Below are 23,767 nucleotides of genomic sequence, written 5' to 3' on the forward strand. Positions count from 1 at the left end.
CGGGTTCAATACCGGAGTCATATAGTGGTTCGGATCCCATTTTAAACTGTAGGTTCAGTCCCGATTAGCCTTACTGTGCATAAAGTGGACTTAAAAAACGAAATCAATCAATCACATCACTTGAACCCAAAATGAGTTAAAAAAAAACATCCCCACCAGCAAATTTTTGTCCTTTCGACATTATGATATGGTGCGATAGGGCAGGTTTTTAACCCAGTATACGCCACTGACTTGCATAATTAGATACTGAAGTAAGACTGCCCACAGGATTTTTTCTCAGGGGGTGTAGCCGTGTTTAAAGTGGGGAAAGGTGGGCTGATGCTATCCTGCAGTTAGGAGAATTCTCACAAAGCATCCCTAGAACTAGGATAATTTGCAAATAATCAGCTCTCATTCAGGGCATTCCTGGTCCATGTTTTCACACTACAATTTCAATATTTGGATTACATGAAGTTTTTTCAGATATCTCAGGGCAGGGGGGTTGGGGACTTCTGCAGGTGCCCTTGTACTGAAGAAAGATTATGTACCTACAATATATGCTCTTTTCCAATGAATCCAACTAAAATAAAATATCTCCTTCAAGAAATATGGTTAATAAGAAAGGGATATTCAGCTGTGCAGCTCACCTGCATATCGATTCAAGCACTATGTGGCATTGTTCTCATCTGCAAATTGAAGTTTCTAATGTACAAATGACATGAAAAATGTTTTAAACTTAACTTTAATTAACTTTTCTGATGAAAAGAACAAGAGGATGGTACACCTAATCCTGCAATTTCAGTTTTTTAGTAATGTGACTACGAATGGGGGGGAAGTAAACATTTAAATGATGTCGCATGCTTTATTTATATATTTTGCAATAGATTTCTATGAACGAGATGTCATGTTAATGAAAGGTGATGGGAAATGGAAGAAAATAGCAGGTCAGGTTAATTTCTAAGTTCCACAGATTGTCCTTAGGAAACTGTGTCCTTCAGTATTCTACTGAATTTATTACAGTCACGCAAAGAATCAAAGTATCATTGTTCATTGTGAGGCACTATTGAATGCAAATAGAATGGTTCAGTTTTGCGACTGGGGCTTTTCCAAAAAAATAATATTTAGAAAGTCTATGTCTACACTTATGAGTTTTCCTAATACAACTAGTTAATCCCCTCCTGTGATAAGTGGTGGATTTGCTTGACATTGCATCATTATCTTTCAGAGAGAATGTTGTCTGGAACATCACAAGAGCTTTGGCACTACATCATAGAATAAACAAAGAAACATTCTTCATTTTCATTACAATTAAATTTTCTGTCTGGACATATTCACTTTTCCTCTAGTACATTCATTTTAACTTTAAGCTAAAATATTTAAGCATTTTAAACAAATATCCCAAAAAATGGCAAGTGCTATGAACATAGCATCATGTGAGAAAAAGATGGACGTAACTCCAATTTATCAAATTTACAGATGAGAGCAAAGCAAAAGGCGACTATGTGGAGATGTAGGAAAAAGCATGTGAGACATTCCGTGTCAGATCAATCACCTTCTTGACATCACTAGTTCTGACTTTGATGAAATTTGATATGAAGGACACAAGGCAAGTAATTCTGCCAATTTTCAGATATTCATTTTGAAAATTGTCCAAGATACAGACATAATAAAAATCAAAATTTTCGTAAAAATTTGACAAACTCACATACTTACAAATGGCTGCAACTTTCACCCTAATTGTAGTGAAAATTCAAACACTGTTGAAAAGCTAAGGAATAGAGCTTTCCATTGATACCCTATATGATCTACTTATGACAATTCAAGGCCAATCACTGTGACCTTTGACCTTGAATATCTCAAAACATGCCATCTCAGAAAATTATGAAAAAAATATATTTTATTGCCACAACATTCTTCTACCCATGTACCAAACATTAGGCTAGCACTGCAATGGCAAGGCAGTGCAGGATTAACGGGAGTGTCATGCTGCATACTATTGCAGGTAAGGCACATAGACATACCATGCAATAAATATTTCATACCTTGAGGATTTGGGTTTATTATACATGAAATGTGTATATTTTATAACAAATCAACAGATTTATCAGAAATATGCTGCTATGTGATAGCAACTATATTTCATAGACACAATTTTCATCAGTAAATAGCAACAAATCTTAATTTTATCAGATGTAAGACTTGAAGCTTTCCTGGTGACAAATGATGAAAATATGATCTAGGGCTATTGACCAGGTGAGTTGTGGAAATGATTCCAAGCTTTCGAGAGATAACGCCTGAAGATGAGAGTGATGTTAGCTCTCGAAAGCTTGGAATCATTTCCACAACTCACCTGGATGATAGCCTGAGAGAATCTTTTTGTAATTTTATCAGTTTCCTGTATAAACAGTTTCATTAACCAAAATGGACTTTAAAGGTCATATTTTTTGTTGTAATCCACTGACTAAAAGTGGACACACAAGGTGGAGAAAGAATCTGAGAAAAGTACAGTCTTGTATGGTTCAGAAATATCCAAATATAACATAAGAACAGAAAATAAGTAGTCGTGCAGAAAATCACTCTCAGAAATGCCAGGTCCATCATGTATAACTGAAACAGATGCAGAGGAAGAACAACCTGAGTTATCAAGTGAAGATAATTGAGAGGTAGAGGTGCAGAGTGAGATATGGACTGACAGAGACACAAACTTGAAGGATCTGAATGATACATTACTTTCTCTAGGCGAATCTCCTGTGAAAAACAAAAATTAGGTGTTGGACGGTACAGTAAGACATTTAAGAAAATTGGTAAAGTTATAAAAGACTATTAGGGTGTTCCAGAATGTGAGAATCCTGTGACAGTGTCTGATGAATCGGTCATGATTTCACAGTTGAAAGAAAAATTTCAAGAAACAGACTCAAGCAGTGCAAAAGTACAAATACTAACAATATTACCTAAAACCTGGAGCATTCGTAAAATTCAGGAAGAATTTGGTGTAACATATTACATGGCACGAAAGTTGAAACTTTTTGTGGAGGATTACCCCCACACCCCCTATACGCCTTCATGGCGTGGTGCTAAGCACAGGGGAACACTTTACCTTTACCTTTACCAGGGTATTTTAACAACTCCAAATCCTAGGCCTGATAAGACTCTCAGTGACAGCACAATTGAAAACGTTATTGCATACTACCAAGTGTCTATGAGTCCTGTCCCTTGGACTTTGAATAGCTGTAAGTTGGTAACGAAATGTCGGAGATGAACACAACTTTCACACAAGAGAGCATGGTCCTTTCGCATGTTTTTGCGGTTGAAAGAAATACACCACGTACCTGAAGAAATGCAGGAGGGAGAAGGGTATCGTGCAGGGTGGAGAAAAAAATGAACAAAATCATATTTTTGCCCCAAAACTTCTCTCAATTCCTGGTTTACGACAACTATCTCTGAACTTTTAGTCTTTACATACACAGAAATGTCGAAAGAGGCTAAATTTTTTTGGTTGCAATGTGTAGGGTGACAGAGAAATCAAATTTTATGACGTAAGCAAGAAAACCTACTTTTTGCACATTTTCATGACAGTTTGCAATGCTGTGAGCATCGAATTGCACGGCACGATGCATACTGGGTATCTACACAACATGGGAAGAATAAAGTACTGATATCGAGTGATTGTAAATTGTAACATCTGGTATGGACGATTACTTTTACTGTTTGTTGGTTAGCAACACTGACTTCTCTGGTGAGCAATCCAGGCGGCACTGCCATGCTGAGTAACTGGATCGAGCCGGTCAGTGCTGGTCTGTTTGTTGCATTGTTGGTTCATTGATTGTGTCGTATGTGAGTGACGTTGTTTTAGCTGCTGTGAATGCTGTTATTAATTTGATTTAAAAATTATTATTCCCTTATCTTTTGAAATGAGTTACACCTTGCAAGAACGTGTTTCTATCCTCAAATGCTTCTTGCAAACAGTCATCATCAGGTGCAGGAACAGTTTTCAATGACGTATCCTAACAAGAGTGTACCACATAGGAAAACAATATTGTGGCTGAAAAACAAATTTGGTGAAACTGGTAGGGTGTGTGACAAGCCACAAAGTGGAAAACCTAGTGCCTTTACAGCTGATTTTTTCGAAGATTTTGAACGTCAGTATGCTCGTTCGTCTAAGAAATCACTCTGGCATTTATCGAAAGAATCGCATATCCCCAAATCTAACATACAGAAAGCACTGCGTAAGTTAAAGTTTCATGCTTATTGTGTTTGTGTCGTACATGAACTTAAATTTCCGGACATGGGCAAAAGAGTACGATTTGCTAGATAGTTTCTTCAGACATTCAGATCTCAAAGGGAACTTGACAAAGTATATTTTTCCGATGAAGCATGGTTTCACCTATCAGGTTATGTTAACAGTCAGAACTGTAGGATATGGGCTACCAAAACATGAGGAGCCACTTCATTCCATGAAAATAGGTGTCTGGTGTGCGATATCAGAGATAGTTGTCACAAACCAGGAATTGAGAGAAGATTTGGGGCAAAAATATGATTTTGTTCATTTTTTTTCTCCACCCTGCATGATACCCCTCCACTCCTGTGTTTCTTCAGGTATGTGGTGTATTTCTTTCAACCGCAAAAACATGCCAAAGGACCGTGCTCTCTTGTGTTAAAGTTGTGTTCATCTTTGACATTTCGTTGCCAACTTACAGCTATTCAAAGTTCAAGGGACAGGACTTTGTGGACACTCTGTATAATAGTAATAAAGTGAGCCATTGTTTAACTAGAAAAGAATATTATGTTACAGTGATTGAATCAGGATCAAAAGTGCAAAAACAGAAACGTCTAGTTCTAGGAAATCTGAAAGAAATATTTCAAGGATTTAAAGACAAGAATCCCAATGACAAAGTAGGGTTTTCAATGTTCTGTGAGTTGCGACCAAAGAATTGTGTGCTGGCTGTGGAACACACTGTGTCTGTGTGTGTTATGCTCATGAAAATGTAAAACTTATGCTAACAGGGTGCAAATTACAATACTTAACTCTTAATGATGAATTACCAGTTAGAACATACAAAGATTGCCTTGCAAGAATAACTTGTAACCCTCCTCTTCCAGAATACTTCTTCTTCAACTGTGATTCTTGACCTGTGATTCTTAGCTGCACATGCCAGCCTTCAGTGTTCATACAATGACCAAATTATGACACCACAACAACTGTATGATTGGGTTTTCAGAAACATTCCTTGTTGCCATTTTAAATATAGCATAGACAAGGACTATGAGAAACGTCATAGTAGTGCTCGACCAATTCCTGGTACTCAAAAACTTCACTGTGTAATACCAGTAAGCCGCACAGCTGTTAAAACCAAGATGTATTCAAAGTCGGCTGAATTCAAAGTTGAGTCAGTGTTGTTAAATCCATCAGAACTGGATCTGGAGGATATTCGTGGCTATGTCATTGTTGTGTATGATAACCAGTGCTGGGTTGGGTGTGTTTTGGATGTGAACATTCTTATAGAACAAGTTAAGATAAGTTTTCTTCACACACATGGACCATCACTGTCATTCACATACCCAAACAAGCCAGATATATTAGAAGTGGACAAAACAGCAGTCATTACGAAGGTTGACCTATGAACAGCAACAGGTCGGACATATTTTATGGAGCCAAATGAAATGGAGATGGTCACCGGCATCACTTTCCTAAGGTTTGCAACCTTATCATTAACCAAGTGCTTCACTTGTGTGAACTGTTACATTTCTTGTCATTGTGAAAGTGGAACATTGTGGCAGTAGTATGTATAGGCCTCCCGGATGGCGCAGTGTAACCAAGGGGTCCCGGGTTCGATACCCGGTGGAGGCACAAGTTGTTTCGATCCCACTTTAAACTGTAGGTCCAGTCCCGATTAGCCTTACTGTGCATAAAGTGGACTTAAAACAACAAATCAAATCAAAAGTAGTATGTATAGCTGATGTACAATTAAAAACACTAGTATACCATGTAACACATATTGTGAAATTGTCACATCTGGAAAACAGTATTACTGTACGTATATATATATCCGTGTCTTACCTGCAGGACATATACTCCCATTAATCCTGCACTGCCTTGCCATTGCAGTGCCAGCCTAATATTTGGTACATGGGTAGAAGAATGTTGTGGCAATAAAATATATGTTTTCATAATTTTCTGAGATGGCATGTTTTGAGATATTCAAGGTCAAAGGTCACAGTGAATGGCCTTGAATTGTCATAAGTAGGTCATATAGGGTATCAATGGAAAGCTCTATTCCTTAGCTTTTCAACAGTGTTTGAATTTTCAATGTACTACAATTAGGGTAAAAGTTGCAGCCATTTGTAAGTATGTGAGTTTGTCATTTTTTACGAAAATTTTGATTTTTATTATGTCTGTATCTTGGACAATTTTCAAAATAAAAATCTGAAAATTGGCAGAATTACTTACCTTGTCATATGTGTCCTTCATACCAAATTTCATTAAAATCAGAACTGGTGAGGTCAAAAACTTTCTTTTTTTTATTGATCTGACATGGAATTACTCAAGTGGCAAAACATGTATATTCTGTTTCTGCAATATTATCAATAAGTATCTTTGTATGACAAAACGTCCTTTGCTTTCGAAATAACCCTAATATAATAGTAGAATTGTAACTCTACTTCCAGACATATTCATGTACACTAATTGCCCTTATGATCTGGTCTGGAAAATGTTGGTTCTGGGACTGGAAAACTTGGAAAAATCGCAGAATTTTGCTTTTATGAAATTGTAGACACCCTGAATCAGTTAATGAAAATGAAAATGAAAATTTGTAAAAATATGATTTTTACAAATTTCAGTTACCTAAGTGACTTTTTCCATTTATCACAAGAGGAGCAATGTTATTGGGTTTCATTTGTGAATTGTAAACAATTCAGCATTTTGACCTGACAAACTCACACAATATGGAAACATCAATGGTGATCACATTCACAAAACACCAACTCACGCACACACAACAAAATGAAAAATTAAATTTTCAAATCGCAATTTCTTTTGTAGGGTCACAATTTTCATTTCCCATGTTCGTATCGAAGCCTATTTCCAATTAGAAATGATGGATATGATGTGACTTTAGCTTCTGTTTATGAAGAGAGCAATAGGCACACAGTTTCTTTCTGATCTGATAGGGCCATCCTTGCATTGAATTTTCTTATTGCCTGGTAAGTGATACCTATCAACTTTACTTTTGATTTACACAGACATAAAATTCTTTTGCAGGGTGACAGTGGAGGTCCATTACAAGTACTGAATTCCAAAGGCAAATATGAAATTGCAGGTGAGTTTTATTGAAAGTAATTGAAAATGAAATTCCAATGAACATAAAAGGTCCTAATACTGGCATAACTAACTTTCCCACAAGTGCAACATGCAGGGGGAGGGGGTTGCCTGATATCAGAAAAAAAAATAATAAATTTATAAGAAACAATTGCACTAAATTTTTCCACCATATTTTACTACACTGCATCAATTTTTAGCAGTTGCTTTTATCTGCTTGAATCACATTCATGGAACAGTATTTTTTAAAGGTGTTGTTGTACACACGAATATCTATGGCTAAACAATTTTTAACATACTTGCAGAGCTACCGAGTTCTCAAAACATTAAAAAAAGCACCCAATAGAATTCCTGCAACAGTAAAAAAGAAACACTGCTTTAAAAGACCAACCGATTGCTTCAGCAAATAAAAGAAGGAAGTGGGGAGTCTACTTTAACACTAGAAGGACGGGGCCCATTATTTTGACGGGTGACCCCTATTTTTATTGTAATTTTGACAATGTTAATATTACTCCACAGCTTCCATGTTCTGTGACTTTTAGCAAATATTAACGCTCTACACTTGTGTAAAAAGCTAAACTTTTATCTCACGTGTGAAGGCTACTACATTGGATTACTACTATACGTATGATCAGCCGACATTTTGACAGTTACTGCTTTTAGGTAGATACATATGTTCGTTTCTCATTGAGTTCAATGTCTCAGAATCAACAGTATTTAAGCAGTGAGTAAAAAGGAAACTGAAAGTAACATAAGATGGTACAGCGAAGGAAATGGTGAAATAGATATTTTTTTTTAAAAAAAAGTCAAAACAAAACAATTCTTTCAATGAACACGAAGCTGCTTTTCAACTAGAACTGAATCCAAAAATGGGGATGTATGTTGTGTGAGTATGGAAAGAATGAAAATGGATTAGTGAGTGTTTACATAAATGAAAAGAAGTGGCAAGTGCAAAAGGTAGGGAAGTGAAAATGTGAGTGAGATGGGGAGACAAAAATAATCATATCAGATATCATATAACACAGACAGAGGCCTATCTCCAGTAATAATAAGTGACGATACACAGCAAGCCATCATCTTAAGTGAACCTAGATGATATTCAATAGCTGTGTAGCTAGCCTTTTAGCTGGTTTGTGCACAGCAAATCTCTATATATCTAATGCTACCTATAACTTGAGTGACAGCTGAAAAGTCATTTTCTACACTCAAGTTAATCAAAAAAGATTGGAGAAATAAAATGGAAGAATCAAGATTAAATGATTTATCTGTGATGGGAATTTAAAATGAAACTTGCTGCACCCTTAACCTGGACAAAGTGGTGGAAAAATTCTTATGTCAAGTAAGTAGTAAACCGGTAAACAGTAAAAGAGAAATAAATATATGTGGAAGAAGTGAGACATATCAAATGGTGAGTTATGATTCAGATTTCTTCTAAGTTAATACTGCATTTTTATGTTTATTTCATCACAGTTATACTCCTAAAAGCATAAGAAATTGGTGAGGTAGACAGAGCATTGCACATCGGCAAGATTCGTTTACTAGGCCCACCTGGCATATTGTCATCTCTTCCAACTAATCGTCGTTCGCTCACGTTGTTGTGAATTATCTAGTTCTACAGACTGCATTGATAGTAAGACGATGCAAAATATAATTGTTAGCTTGTATCTTCAGATGGGTACAAATAGCAGGCAATGCTATTTACACATTTCAACAAACAAATGATGTAAAAATTGAAACCGAGAGAAGCTTTATGATTTCAAGACCAGAAAAGTGACATAAACTGAACAAAACACACAAACCTATTTCAAGACCTTCAAAACAAATTTGGAAAATATGTGGTAGTCGGTTTGACTTAATAATGAAACCAATTTGATAAGTTTCAAAATCTAACAGTTATAGAACCTGAAGGCCCATGCGACCAGCGTAAATTCAAATGTCTCCATGCATAGTGAAATATAATAGCCATTGGCAACACTGACAGTGGTGCTCGCGTCTGACTGTAGGAACTACATCGAGTTTCACATGACTTCTTACCACCTGGGTAAAGATAAAAATCTGGCAGGCATCGAGGCCTGTGAATTCTTGTTTGGGGAAGCTCGATTGCTCACCTGGCTTGAAGTGTGTGTTGCATATTATTGTGCCCGACCCTGTGGCCGAGTGGTTAGCACATCGCGCTGCAACGCCAAGGGTCCCGGGTTCGAATCCTAGTCGGGTATGGTTGTTTGTGAATGTCCATTTTCATCCATTTCATCATTTCATCACTCATCCCCATCTTCGCAAATTAGCCAAGAGGCACAAAACGCGAAGTAAAATAAACTAAATCAATCAATCAAGCATATTATTGTAAGCGCGACTCCTTGTGGACGGGTTCCTTCCAGGTCTCGTACAGGTCTATGGAGGCAGAGGACAAACATAGCAAAATTGAAGTAGTAGAAATGTAATCCCTTAAAGCTTTCTATGAGGGGAGGGGGAGGTGAGAAATCATTAATTGTGCCACTGGATATCAAAGAGTAATATATAATGGGAAGGTTTAATGAGTTCAAACCTCTCCCCTGGTTTAGTAAACATTTTCCACAAACTGTATATAATCAAATAAACATCTCAAAATTGGTGTCTTTATTGGTTGAAAAGGTTTTGAAAGTTATTTTAATATCACATGCGAACACAAGTAGGTGTTTTAAAAATAAAAAGTTTAACTCCATTAAAGTTCAATAAAAAAATAATATTGTTATGCTTAAAAGAATTCATGTAAATCAAGGCTGTATTTACCAAACCAATAAAGATAAAATTTTATTGGTTATAATTGAAATATTATATTTATATTATATACTATAAATATTAATAATTTATTAATATTATAGGTTATTTATAACAAATACTTACACTAAAATTATATCCATTAACATTTTATTATCCTTGGGTGGATGTACGTTTAATGACACCTATTATTTCTACATACACACAGCCCTGTGACACCTAATTTGACTAGAATTGTTAATTATTTTCTAGTTGTGGAATGTCTTAGCTATATCTCACTGAAATGAAACAACTTCTGAACCATGCTTTTGCACACAAAATCTATATCTCTAATTGTAATTGTAATTTATTCTCATTCTGTTGACTACATTGTTGATATTTCTATCTGCAGCAGTATAGAACACGTCATTTTGTTACATATAACATTAGCATGATTACAGTACAAATACGAGGAAAATCAATATATAAGTCGCAAAATGAAATATCTTCGAATTGCTGCAATGTGAAATTGTTTTATGAATATTAGTTGTTGCACTGATCCTTTCCGCAAGTGTCGGTGTAGGTGGCAGCACCACTGTGTATCGTATACAGCGCTAGTAGTCATGTTCTCATGCGGCGGTGAGTCATTCGAGTGTCAAGTGGGTAGGATAGCAGGTGTGTTAGCCCAGTGTACGCATGGTGAGCAACGGGCCGTAATTAAATTTCTGTGGGCGCAGGGCAAATCTACTGAGCAAGTGCACAAGAAAATGTTACCTGTTTAAGGTAACACATGTTTATCTAGGAAAGCCGTTTACAACTGGGTGGAACATTTCAATCGTGGTCGAACCAGCATCAGTGATACCGTTCGTCCAGGTTGTCCTACAGACTTTTGCAGTGACGCTACCATGAGGAAAGTGGAAGACATGATCCGGGCCAATCGGTGTGACTATCGACGAGGTGGCTTTGCAGTTGAATTGCTCACATGGAACAGCGTACAGCATTATGCATGACAACCTGAAGTTTCACAAAGTGTGTGCACGATGGGTTCCTCGTAAGCTCACTGACCAACACAAAAACACCAGTATGGGCCTGTCATTACAGCATCTCATGAGGTACGTCAGAGAGGGTTGTGAGTTCCTTAACCGCATCGTCACTGGTGACGAAATCATTATTCACCAGTTTGAACTGGAAATAAAACATGCCAGTATGGAATGGAAACATCCCTCATCACCCAAAACGAAGAAGTTTAAGGTCACCCAGTCGGCACAGAAGATGATGGTCACCATGTTTTGGGACAGTAAAGGCATCCTACTCGTGGAATTTCTGCTCCAGGGTCACACTGTCACTGAAGGCATGTATTGCAGAATTACGGTCAGCCATTCACTGGAAATGTCCAGGTGCTTTGCGAGATGGCGTTCTTCTGTTGGATGACAATCCTCGTCCACACAGTGCCAGCCTACAGTCCAGATTTGGCACCATCTGACTTTCATCTCTCGGCCCACTGAAGAATCACCTGGGTGGTTACCGGTTACAGGATATGGAGGAGGTCCATCGGGAGGTTACCAGTTGGCTACGACACCAACCACAAACCTTCTTCGCTGCTGGCTTTGAGGGACTCGTAAAATGCTGGGACAAGTGCCTAAATGTTCATGGAGATTACGTTGAAAAATAAACCACATTTCATCAGGTAACTATTTCAACTTTTCTTTCTATTCCATTTTGTGACTTATATATTGATTTAGTCCACTCGATTACATATATGGGATGCAGCATAATTAAAGTTACAAGTATATATTATTACATCGGTTTGATTACATATATAGGATACAGCAGTTATAGCTACAAATATATACAGGGAGGTTATTGCAGCATGCCACCGCAAGAGCGTCGGCCGCTTACCGGCCTTGTCATGCATCAGGTGCCGGCAAATTGCGTAACAGATAGCCCGTTACACAAACCGCTTGTTTTGTAATGTTTCCACTTTTCACAATTATAGTTACAATTACAACTTAAATAAGCACGTACCTTGTCGTAAGGATGCTGGAAAAGGTGTCCTCTAAAATACAAATATTTCTGGCACTTTATTTTTGACATGTAATCTTTCTTAGACACCGCGAGAGCGTCGGCCGCTTACCGGCCTTGTCATGCATCAGGTGCCGCCAAATTGCGTAACAGATAGTCCGTAACAGAAACCGCTTGTTTTGTAATGTTTCCACTTTTCACAATTACAGTTACAATTACAACCTTATTTCAGACATCTAATCTTTCTTAGACATCTCTACTTTATCCTCGGTTGACAGAAAGGGAAGACAGCATCGCGGCGCATAAAGCAAACCGAAAGTGTAAAATTATATTTAAAACTAATAATAATGATGATCACTAACCTTCTGTGTTATAAATGATGTTGAAAATGACCTCCTTCAACACCAATACATTTCCGGCATCTGCGTATGAAATTCCTCTGAACATCCATAAGCTCCTCAGGTGTGATTCTGGCAATTTCTCTTCTTATATTTTCTTTTAAATCCTCTATTGTACGCGGGTTATTCTGATACACTTTGTTTTTTAATGTTCCCCATAAATAATAATCACAAGGAGTAAGATCGGGGCTACGAGAGGGCCACAACTCAGTACTGATAATTCTGTCCTCAAAAATCTCGGCAATAAAATTAAGTGATTCATAAGCAGTGTGAGCAGTAGCAGAGTCCTGCTGAAAAAATGACTGCTGGCATTCAATGTCCGTTAATTGTTCAAAAAAAGGTTGTAGTATGTCTCTTCGATACCTTTCACCATTGATAGTACCTTCATAAAAAATAGGCCCTATTATTCTGTGCGCATTCAAACCACACCACACACCAATTTTTGCAGGATGGAGCGGAACTTCATGCACAAGGTCAGGTTTTTCTGCGCTCCAATAGCGATTGTTTTGTGAAATAACTCGGCCATTCAATTCGAACCAAGCTTCGTCTGAAAATATGATTAATTCTGGATTTACTCTGCCAGCAACAACATTATCCAGCATCCAGTTACAGAATCGAACTCTAGTCGCGTGATCGCGCGGTTGCAATTCATGAACCACTGTAATTTTGTAGAGTTTTAATCTAAGTAATTTAGTGGCATTTCGTGCTGAGGATTTTGAAATGCCTGTTTCCTGAGCAAGCCGACGGAGGGATTTTTTTGGAGTATGTTCAAGTCGTTCACCAATTTCGTCTAGCTTTTCTTCCGTAAGAACACGTCGTCTGGAAACACGTTTCTTAGGTTCAAGAGATCCTGTCTCTCGTAATCTTTTAACGAGGTTGTAAACAGTATGTCTGTCCGGAACAGGATTGCCAGGAAATTTTCTTGCGAATCGCCTGACTACTTTTCTGCAAGAGTTCGTTTTCACGTAAGTATCGTACATAAAAACTCTTTGTTCAAGGCTATATTTGTTTGGCGGCATAACTAATGAATGAATAACAATTAACACACGATAAAGCACTAGCACTGAATAGCACACCAATAACACAGTATAAACAACACGAGTACTGATAAACGCAAACCGAAGTGAACACGTCTAAACAACTGGTAGCCGACAGCTGTCGCATTCGCGTAGTATCGAGAGGCTTCTCGCGGCTTACCACTACTCCGATAAGCCGCTGACGCTCTTGTGACATCTGAGGAATTTCGCTTCTAGCGTCGGCTCTATAGACACTGGATGGACCAAATTTTGAGGGAAGCACAACAAAAGACTACTCTATGAGGATATGTAATGCTCCTGCCGCAACTTTGAAAAAAAAAATATGGAAATTACGACGTTCAGAAATTTTGCGTAATTACGGGGAAAATAGAACTTTGGGATTTGGCCCCCGTTTCCCCCTGGACTCACAATTGTCGGAATTTACATAAAATGTTGCTTTTTGTTCATTCTTACATTTAGAATTTAAATTTCTTAAAAAGATGCAGTTGTTGAGCAGTTGTAGCCTTTTATATTCAGTTTATCCCATAGTAGCAAAAGGGGAAAAGTGCTTATTTCAAATGGCGCTCTCAGAAAGAAAAACGCACACAGTGTATGATCGCTACTTTACTTCAAAAATATTCACACGTTAAAATTAAGTGACACTGTTAAATAATTCGTTTATCTGCGCTTTCGTTTTGCATAATAATGTATATGTAACCTCCCCCCTCGAAAATCTTGGGCACGCCACTGACTCTAGTGTTCAAAAGGATTAATCTTGTGTTATCTGCAAAATAAGAGTCACGGTTTTGTTTATTCGAAGGCAAGACAAGAATGAAAAATTGAATCCTTTATGTTGGATGAGTCATTGCTGTCAGAAGCGATATGGGCAGAAATAAAGTGCCAGAAATATTTGTATTTTAGAGGACACCTTTTCCAGCATCCTTGCGGCAAGGTACGTGCTTATTTAAGTTGTAATTGTAACTATAATTGTGAAAAGTGGAAACATTACAAAACAAGCGGTTTGTGTAACGGGCTATCTGTTATGCAATTTGCCGGCACCTGATGCATGACAAGGCCGGTAAGCGGCCGACGCTCTTGCGGTGGCATGCTGCAATAACCTCCCTGTATTACATACCCTTGATAACATATTTGGGATGTAGATCAGCATAATTAAAGATTCATACTCATACATGTTGATATACGTATATATTGTATCAAATATATTATTTGTATATGGGTGAGACAGAGATGGTAGTTTTAGGTATGCTATAGAAATTCTTCTATGCTGTGATGTTTCTAAGAGATATTTTTTTATTTTATTTTTGTATAGCTTAAGATTTCTTTCCTGCTTTATTTCACATGGAAGTTTATTGTATAGTAGTATTCCTATGTTTTTGACACTCCTTTTGTATAGGTTAAGTCTGTGGTTGTCTATGTTTATATTTGCCTTTGTTCTTGTGTAATGATAATGTATATTACTATTTTTATTAAAGTTTTTGATTTGTGCTTTACAATAGGAGGCATTCTAATATATATAGGGATGGTACTGTGAGTATTGAAAGTTTGGTTAACAGATTTTTACAAGATGTTTATGGAGGCTCCTGGACCTTAGTTCTAATTTTTTTTTTTTTGTAGAATGAAAACCTTCGACAGTTTTGTTGAGTTCCCCCATAGCAATATGGCATACCTTAGAGTATTTTCACCATTTTTAAATTAGAGATACTGCTTATTTTCTGAATTGCATAATGTAAAGTGGCTAGTTGTTTACATATATTTTCACTATTGTGTCATGTGGAAGGCCATGTTGTTGCTAGTTTTTGTTGGTTTTAGTATTTGTCTGTTTTCCTTGCACCATCCATTTATTTTTTTAAAGTGTTATTAGAATTTTCCTGAAGAGAGTTCATTTTACGATCTACAATACTTAGGGAGGTGTCATCTGCGTAGAGTAGTGTAGTTGATGCAGGTACAGCAGATGGGAGATCATTTATATATAGCTAGCAGAAACAGGGTAGGGGGGACCTAGTACACTTCCTTGAGGCACACCAAGATTATTTGTATTGGTATTTGAAATGTGCTTGGTAATATTGCCATACTTATCTTCATGTGATATTTCTACAATTTGCTTTCTGTTTGTCATGTAGTATTTAAACCAATTTAGAGGAACTACTCTAATCCCATATCAATCTAGTTTTTTAATGAGTACATCATGGTCTATGGTATCAAAAGCTTTACTTAAGCCACAGAAAATTGTTGTATTCTGTAGTTTCCTTTCCATGTGGAGAAGTACATTTTCTGTGAATTCGAGAAGCGCTGTATTTGTACTTTTGTCTCTTAAAAAACCATGTTCGGTTGGTGTTATAATTTGACATGTGCTACAAAAATTCCTTAGTCGTTTCTCAACTGCATGCTCATTATTTTAGATAACCCTGACAGTAGTGCAATTGGCCTGTAGTTTTTTACATCATTTTTTCATCTTTTTTATAGATTGGTATTATTTTGGCTGTTTTTAGTTCTTCTGGAAAAATTGCAGTCAGAAAGGAGTGGTTTACAATATGTACAAGGGGTTTTACTATTTGGAAATGGCATGCTTTTATAATGTGGTCTGTTATTTCATCAAGTCCTGCTGTCTTTTTGTTTTTAGTTTCCCGATAATTAGTATAATTTCTGAGTCATCTGTTAGGTCCATAAAAAAAAGTTTTTGGGTTCTAGTTGATTGTCAGTGATGATTATTTGTTTTGGGAGTGAGGTTTTGTGGGTATAAGTTTCTAACACTTTCTATGAAGTGATTATTTATTTATTAATGTTATTTTGTCTTAGTTTTAGTTTTATGTTTTGATGATTCTTTGGTGCGAAGTTGGTTCCTTTCTTTATTATATTCCACATGTTTTTTTTGTTTTATTTGCTGCGTTCCTTATCTCTTTGTCATACTGCTGTTTTTATGCTACTTTTAGAACTTTTCTTTAAATATTTTTGTATGTTGCATAGATGTTCTAGAAGGTGGGAATGTTATTGATTTTGCTTTCTCTGTGAAGTAATTTCATTTTTTTGCTTGAGATAGTAATTCCATTTGTGATCCAGCTTTTGTTTTCTTTATTATTAAGTTTTCTACGTTTTTCAGGAAAGCTTTCTTTATATAGTGATTTAGTAATAATAATAATAAAGTTGTTATATGTCATGTCTGTGGTTACTATCAAAACTTGCAGCACTTGAATTCCTGCAAAAATTCAATTATAGCATTGCATTTCAAAATGGTGGACTGGTAGGTTAGCCACCTTCCTAGCATTCATCATTATCATGGGTTGAGATAATGTTTACAAAGTTTTGGGTATTTAACATTCAGATAACAATAATGACATTAGAAACTCCACTCTCTAAATGTAGTTGTATGTTGCCAGTTTATTCGGCAAGTGTTTGGCTTAGAATTGGATCTTATAGTGAATTATCCTGCTCCTTGTTAGATAATAAGTATGGCACAGAAAAATGGCCTTCATATGTATGCTATCAATTAAATGCATGTAACTGAAGAGCTTTCGGACCAAATATCATGCTTTACCTCTTAAATTAAAGCTTCCATGAGACTATTTAAAAAGTAACTGAATGCATTTTCTGATAAAACAGTGTAATATTATGTAAATGCAATATAAAAGCCACTTAGTTATTGCTTGGCAGAAAGCGACATATGTGCATTGTAACATGATCCTTTAATCTTACAGCAAGCTCTTACAGAACTACTTGTGTGGTATCGTCAGTGGAAACTTGAATTGAAAATTGAATCCCCAGAAATGCTCCTGCCATACCATTTTCCTAAAAAGGAACAAACTCAATTCTGTTTATTATCTTGAAAATGTGCAATTCCTGCAGATAGGGGAGGATACACTGTTCAACCAGTTCCTGCACCACTTTCTACAATTCTTCCTAACAATCCCATCAAAAAAGTTTCCTCTTAAAAATATCTTGGAAATATCGTTGACAAAAAGTAAACTTCTACAAACACTACTAACATGTCTGTACAGATTCACTGAAATCCAAAACCAATCATCCATCAGCATATTTTACAAATCCCTTATCTCCCCTATTCTGGAATACTGCTCCCCTATCTGGACCATGGCTTCAAAATCTCTCCCAGATTGATTCTGTCCTCAACTTTCTCCTCACCATTGCTCACCATAGAATACCTTCTCTGAGAGACACTCGTCGCGAATTAGCAGACATGAAATTTTTGTACAAAATCATGAATGCCAAAATTAAATCCGAATTTATGATCAACAAATTTCATCTACAAGTTATGACCAACCCGCAACGTATCTTTTACAATCCCACCACAAGGCTCTCCCTTCTACAGGAGTCTCTTTTCTGCATACTTCCTCGCTCATATAATAACCTGCCTCCAAATGTTGACATATTGTTGCCAGAGCAAAGTTTTGGAAAATTGTTAATTATGTATGTGTAATTTTGATTAATTTCTGTGCCAACTTGTACTCTATTGTTTTGTTGTTATTATTGTTGTTTTCCTGCTGTTACTGTTTCAGTATAAAATGGTCATTCAGTACTGTTTCTGAAACTTTAGGTAAAATAAAATATTTTAAAAAATATATGTTTTGATGAGAGCAGTGGCCACCAAAATTAATAGAATCATTGATAAATAATTAAACCTTAACTTGTGAGGTGCGGTCTCACAGACCGCTTGAGGTTCTGGAAGTTTCAGATTACCGCCTTTCATTCAAGCTAGTGTCACCACCTTCCGTCTACCTTACTCGATAGTGTCCTTGACCCTCCTCACAGCATCAGTTTCTCATCAGCTTATCGCATGTAGTCTACCTCACTCATGGCAAGTGACGTGCAGTCTTCTATAGGAATTAGAAAAACTAAAAATATTTTTGAACACTTTTTGCTTTCTGTAGTTAAATTGCACTTACTAGTTGCCAAATATATCGTAAAAGGTTATGTTTTGTGTACATTTTTGACAGTACGACAAGTGAAATGAATATGTTCACATTTATAATATATTTTGTAGATGAATAAACTAATGAATATAGTAGCTATATAACTTAAGTTCTGGCACTAATTGCTGTCAAATCAGTCAATAATACCCAAAATGTATTATCCTTCAATATCAGAAAGTTAAATTGGTCATTTATGTTGAGGCAGGGGTGAAAAAATTCAGAGCGGTCTGACAGACGTACCTCACAAAGTATGTCCCAGTATAAGCACCTCACAAGTTAAGGGTTAAATAGATAAAAGTACTTGATTCCAGTATATTCATTTGCTACCATGTTTTTCATTCCTTGAAATATGAAAGAAGAAAAATTCTTGATAAATTAGTATTGATATATTTCCATAAAAAGCACAATATGCTGTGATCTTCCTTCTGCCTGCAATATGTACATTTCAAAATAATTATACATGAAATTAGGACATTTTGTTCAAATTCTACTTATGTAGGAGTTGTGTCAACTGGGATTGGTTGTGCAGACCCAGGCTACCCAGGACTGTACACACGAGTGGCTGAACTTCGATCATGGATCCATCAGAACACAAAGGATTCTTTCTACTGTTATCTCTGAAACATTCAACATTTAATTTTAAAAATTATCACTTTCTTTTGTAATATTTTAATCAATAATGCAAAAGTACAATATCAATTATGCTGGTCAACAAATTTGATTTTCTTCTTCACAAGGACAAAATTAGGTGTTTTTTTTAGTACATCAGCCCAGTTGATTACAAAAATTGCATAACAAAGTTCTTGAATGACCAGGGTGAGAGGTACTTTTCATTTAAAAATTGTATTTCAATGCATCCACAACACTTAATTGAACAAATAAAGGTAATTAAATTATTGAACTGTAAATTGTAAGTGTCATTACATATCCCTCATTTTCATATTCGTTTTACATTTAACTAGGTAACCTGGCAGGAAATATAAGGAATATGTTAACTTCAGCGCCAGCTCAGCGAAAAGCATTCACCAGTATTTGCAGAGAAAAATGGGATGAGCGAAAAGGGGAGGAGTTTAGATCAGGGTGGATGAAAGTTGCATCTTGCTCGTGACAGTTGGGTTTGGGGTTTTGGAAAGGAAGAGAACAGGACTGTTGTTCGGGAGTAGGAAAAGGGATTTTGAGTTTTGGAGAGAGGAGAGTGAGTTTGATTTTGAAGGAGATTCAGGCTGGATTATGAACACTGAACGTGAGTTTTAGAAACTTGTTTAGGAGTGAAATGCTGAGAAGCTGAGAGACAATTTAAGAGACGAACTGCAGCAAGTGAGTGAGAGTTAATTTAGAAACTCTTTGATCCATGCTTCAAGAGCGAGACAGGTAATATGCTTTTCTAATGCCATCCTTGCTTTTGCAGTCTTTAGGTCATTATAACCCAAATACAAGAGAGTTGCCATTCTTTAAAGGGTTCTGTGAATTTTAGGTGCCTCCCGCAGTTAGCAGGTGCAGCCAAGCGAGAGCTTACGGGCTACCGCTAACCCCCAGTGGTAAGAATTACATTAATCTAAAGGGCTCCAGGTTCGATCCCCGAACCTTTCGAGGTTCACACGCTTAGTAAAAGTGTGTCTCAATACGGTGTAAAACTCATTTACTTTTACAGGTAACATCCAGATCAGATGCATGGATATCTATTGTGGTAGTTCTTGATTGATGTGGTTCACAATGGTTTAGATTTGTACCACTATTGTCACTCACACAATGCAAGAAGTCAAGTACACTGAAACCTCGATTTCACGTTTTTCAGGGGACCAAGTTGAAAGAACTTAAAATGCGGGAAAATGTAAAATTGGGGAAATTTTTATACCATTTTGCTCTATTGGGACCATGAATATTGAATGTATAATGCAGGAAAATGTAGAACTGGGGAACGTAAAATCGGGGTTCCACTGTATAAAGAGCATACAAAACTACATTTCTTACCAATTTGGCCAAACAAAAAGCATGAATTTGGTTCAAATCTGTGGTCAGTGATACACGGCCATGTGGTCCAGAGTAGCTCATCTCCACTGTGACCACTCACTCTTATTTACATGGTCCATTTACGTCCAGAAAGTAATGTACTGTGGTTGTGGCCAAACCTGGAACTAACAATGAAATGGGAAATTGTTTGGAGCATGTCACTATGCCACTTCGCATTTAAAATACATGATAAATGCCACATTAGAGTATATGGAAGAGAAAAATTTATCACAGAAATCTAGTTCCGAGTTGGAGACCTCGAAGTCTATTCCAACTTCTAAAATAAACTAGTGAGAAAAAGCAGTTTAATAAAGTATGCAAGATTGCTAATGACTCTTAACACAAAATTTCAAGTTAACTCATTTGGCTGAGAAAATGGGGAAGTGGTCCATTTGTCTAAAGATCATAGGTTTGGATGTAAGAAAAGATGAGAAAGAAACTAATAATTAAAATGTATTCATGATTGGGAAAAGAGAGACGCGGTAGTATATAAATACGGAGAAACTAGTACTCACTTTTATCCGCGAAGCTGTTTTTTCTGCTTTTTCGATTAATTTCAGTGGCCACTGCCACCATCCTCGTTGGAACTTGCTGCGCTGTTGCTTGGCGTGCGTCTTTTGTTCGTAGTTCTCTGGCTGCCGTTAGGTGCGCTGTGCATCTTGGTGCGTCGTCTGCTATTTCCGGGCGATAACTGCTGCAGTAGTGGAATCCAAGTATGGTGCGCTTGCCCGCTATCGATGTTTAGTTCGTGCGGGAAGTGCATTATGGCGTGCGTTTCCTTGATTTTGGTGTCTATGAGCGTGTGGGCAGTGTGTTTGACTCGAACCTTTTGAATTTTATGGCTATTGTATTTGATATGTCTAGCAAGACCAGTAGTGGGTTGGGCTTTTTTCGCATCTGCTAGGTGTTGTTGGATTCTTTCATTGACAGATCTGATGGACCTGCCGATATAGTAGATATGTACAGTTCAATCCCCATAGACCTAGCACTGCGTTCGGTGGAAAGATGGCTGACAACCAACAGAATCCCGGCCCTAGAGGTACAAGAGATAACCAGACTATTGGAAGTTTGTCTAAAACACAATTACTTTCAGTTTGAAGATAAGTTCTACAACCAATCCGAGGGCCTTGCGATGGGCAACCCGCTATCAGCTCCTTTAGCCAACATCGTCATGCACCTGGCTGAAAAAGAGATACTCCATACTCCAGAACTACAACACATCCGATATGGAAGGTACGCGGACGACACAATAGTTGTATACAAAAAGGCAGAAGAACTCAACCTCCTAGTGAACAAACTAAATAGCATCCACCCCAGGCTCAACTTCACCGTAGAACATGAAAAACTTGGTAAAATCAACTTCCTGGACATCACCATCAGCCGTTCACTTAACAAATTCACAACCACCGTCTACAGAAAACCGGATGCAGGCAACCAGTACATACATGCTCTCTCTAGCCATCCCCCTAAGCAAAAAGCCAATGTGTGGCTAAACTTTTATCGAAGAGCCTTCTCCTACTGTGGCAAAGAAGAGGATCTACGAGAGGAGATAGCCACCATCACAGAAATAGCCCTGAAACATGGCTACACTGAATCACAACTTTCCACTTGGTGCAGTAAGGCAGAAATACAGGTCAGACACCCTAACCTACCACAATCAACCCATCCACAAGCAACCCAGCCACAACCAACCCCCAGCGACCAATATAAATGGTTTGCCTTCCCCTACCATCCCACCACTTCCAACCGCATAGCCAAAGCCCTTCTCCCATTTGGCATCAAAGTAGCGCACAAACCCAACTCCAAAATAACTGATAAACTGAACAAGCACAAACGGTACTTCCTCTCCCCCCTTGACAACCCAGGTGTATATGATGCAGAGTGTGAATGCAAGGCTCATTACATCGGCAGGTCCATCAGATCTGTCAATGAAAGAATCCAACAACACCTAGCAGATGCGAAAAAAGCCCAACCCACTACTGGTCTTGCTAGACATATCAAATACAATAGCCATAAAATTCAAAAGGTTCGAGTCAAACACACTGCCCACACGCTCATAGACACCAAAATCAAGGAAACGCACGCCATAATGCACTTCCCGCACGAACTAAACATCGATAGCGGGCAAGCGCACCATACTTGGATTCCACTACTGCAGCAGTTATCGCCCGGAAATAGCAGACGACGCACCAAGATGCACAGCGCACCTAACGGCAGCCAGAGAACTACGAACAAAAGACGCACGCCAAGCAACAGCGCAGCAAGTTCCAACGAGGATGGTGGCAGTGGCCACTGAAATTAATCGAAAAAGCAGAAAAAACAGCTTCGCGGATAAAAGTGAGTACTAGTTTCTCCGTATTTAAAATGTATTACTGGCCAAATAATGACATATATGGAGTGTGTAAATGCCTTAATGAAATAAATCTTGTTCTGCTAACTGCTAGTTTGAGAGTCCTGAATGGGCCTCTCATAAATGTTACGTCAGCCATGGAAAAAGTATATATTTTCAAGGTTTTTTTTAAAAAAAGTAAAGAGAAAATGAGAAAAACCACGCATTAAAGTTGAAAGGCAATTTTCCACGACTTTTCACTTTGTAATGTAATGTTCTGCGACACAAGAAAACCAGTGCCATTCTGGCAGCATTCGAGCATGCACCTCCCATCACATGGGATGTGTATCAGCAGTATTTGTTGGGCGAGAAATAACACAAAAAAACTTCCTGAGCACTGCAAATCTGTAATATAATTTTGATCTCCCTTTCTACTATTACAGAATAAATAAGGTGCTTAAAGAGTGAAAGCTTTGGGATGCTAAACAGAGTGGAGGGACAGGGGGAGGTGACTTGGGTTGGTGACTTACTGTTTACACAAGAGGATATTCTCCTCTTGGTCCACAATGCAATTTCTTGAACCTGGATTATACTGAACATTATACAAGAGCTAAAATTTTTTGTCACTTTTCCCCATCAAAACCAGGGTGCTCATTATACACACGTAAATACAGTACTTGCAGTGGTGTGCCCAAGGGGGGTTGATGGGGGTTATAACCTCCTCCCCTTTCACCCAGTATTCCTAAAAAAAGAAGGTCAAAAGTAGGAAAATATGACAAGATGAGGGCTGACTAGCAAGAAAAAGTATACACAACCCCTCCCTTTCGAAAATCCTGGGCACGCCACTGAGTACTCGTCAACATCACTTGGGATGTGTTTTTACATTGAGTTGGTTGGTGTTTTAAGCCCACTTTATGCACAGTATGGCTAATCGGGACTGGACCTACAGTTTAAAGTGGGATCCGAACCACTTGTGCCTCCACCGGGTGTCGAACCCGGGACCCCTTGATTACAAG

General features: G+C 37.6%; 1 protein-coding gene across 1 annotated transcript in view; it reads left to right on the plus strand.

Moving 5' to 3' along the window:
• Positions 1 to 19,033, plus strand: part of LOC146003452 (trypsin-1-like) — a 67,387-nt gene extending 48,354 nt beyond the window's left edge. The window contains exons 6-7 of the mRNA XM_083141738.1: positions 7,241 to 7,298; positions 18,912 to 19,033. Of these exons, the coding sequence (XP_082997864.1) occupies positions 7,241 to 7,298; positions 18,912 to 19,033 (180 nt within the window). The remainder of the gene's footprint in view (positions 1 to 7,240; positions 7,299 to 18,911) is intronic.
• Positions 19,034 to 23,767: the final 4,734 nt, after the last annotated feature.

This window comes from Lepisma saccharinum, chromosome 20 (genome assembly GCF_977018435.1).
Source record: "Lepisma saccharinum chromosome 20, izLepSacc3.1, whole genome shotgun sequence".
Taxonomy (NCBI): domain Eukaryota; kingdom Metazoa; phylum Arthropoda; class Insecta; order Zygentoma; family Lepismatidae; genus Lepisma; species Lepisma saccharinum.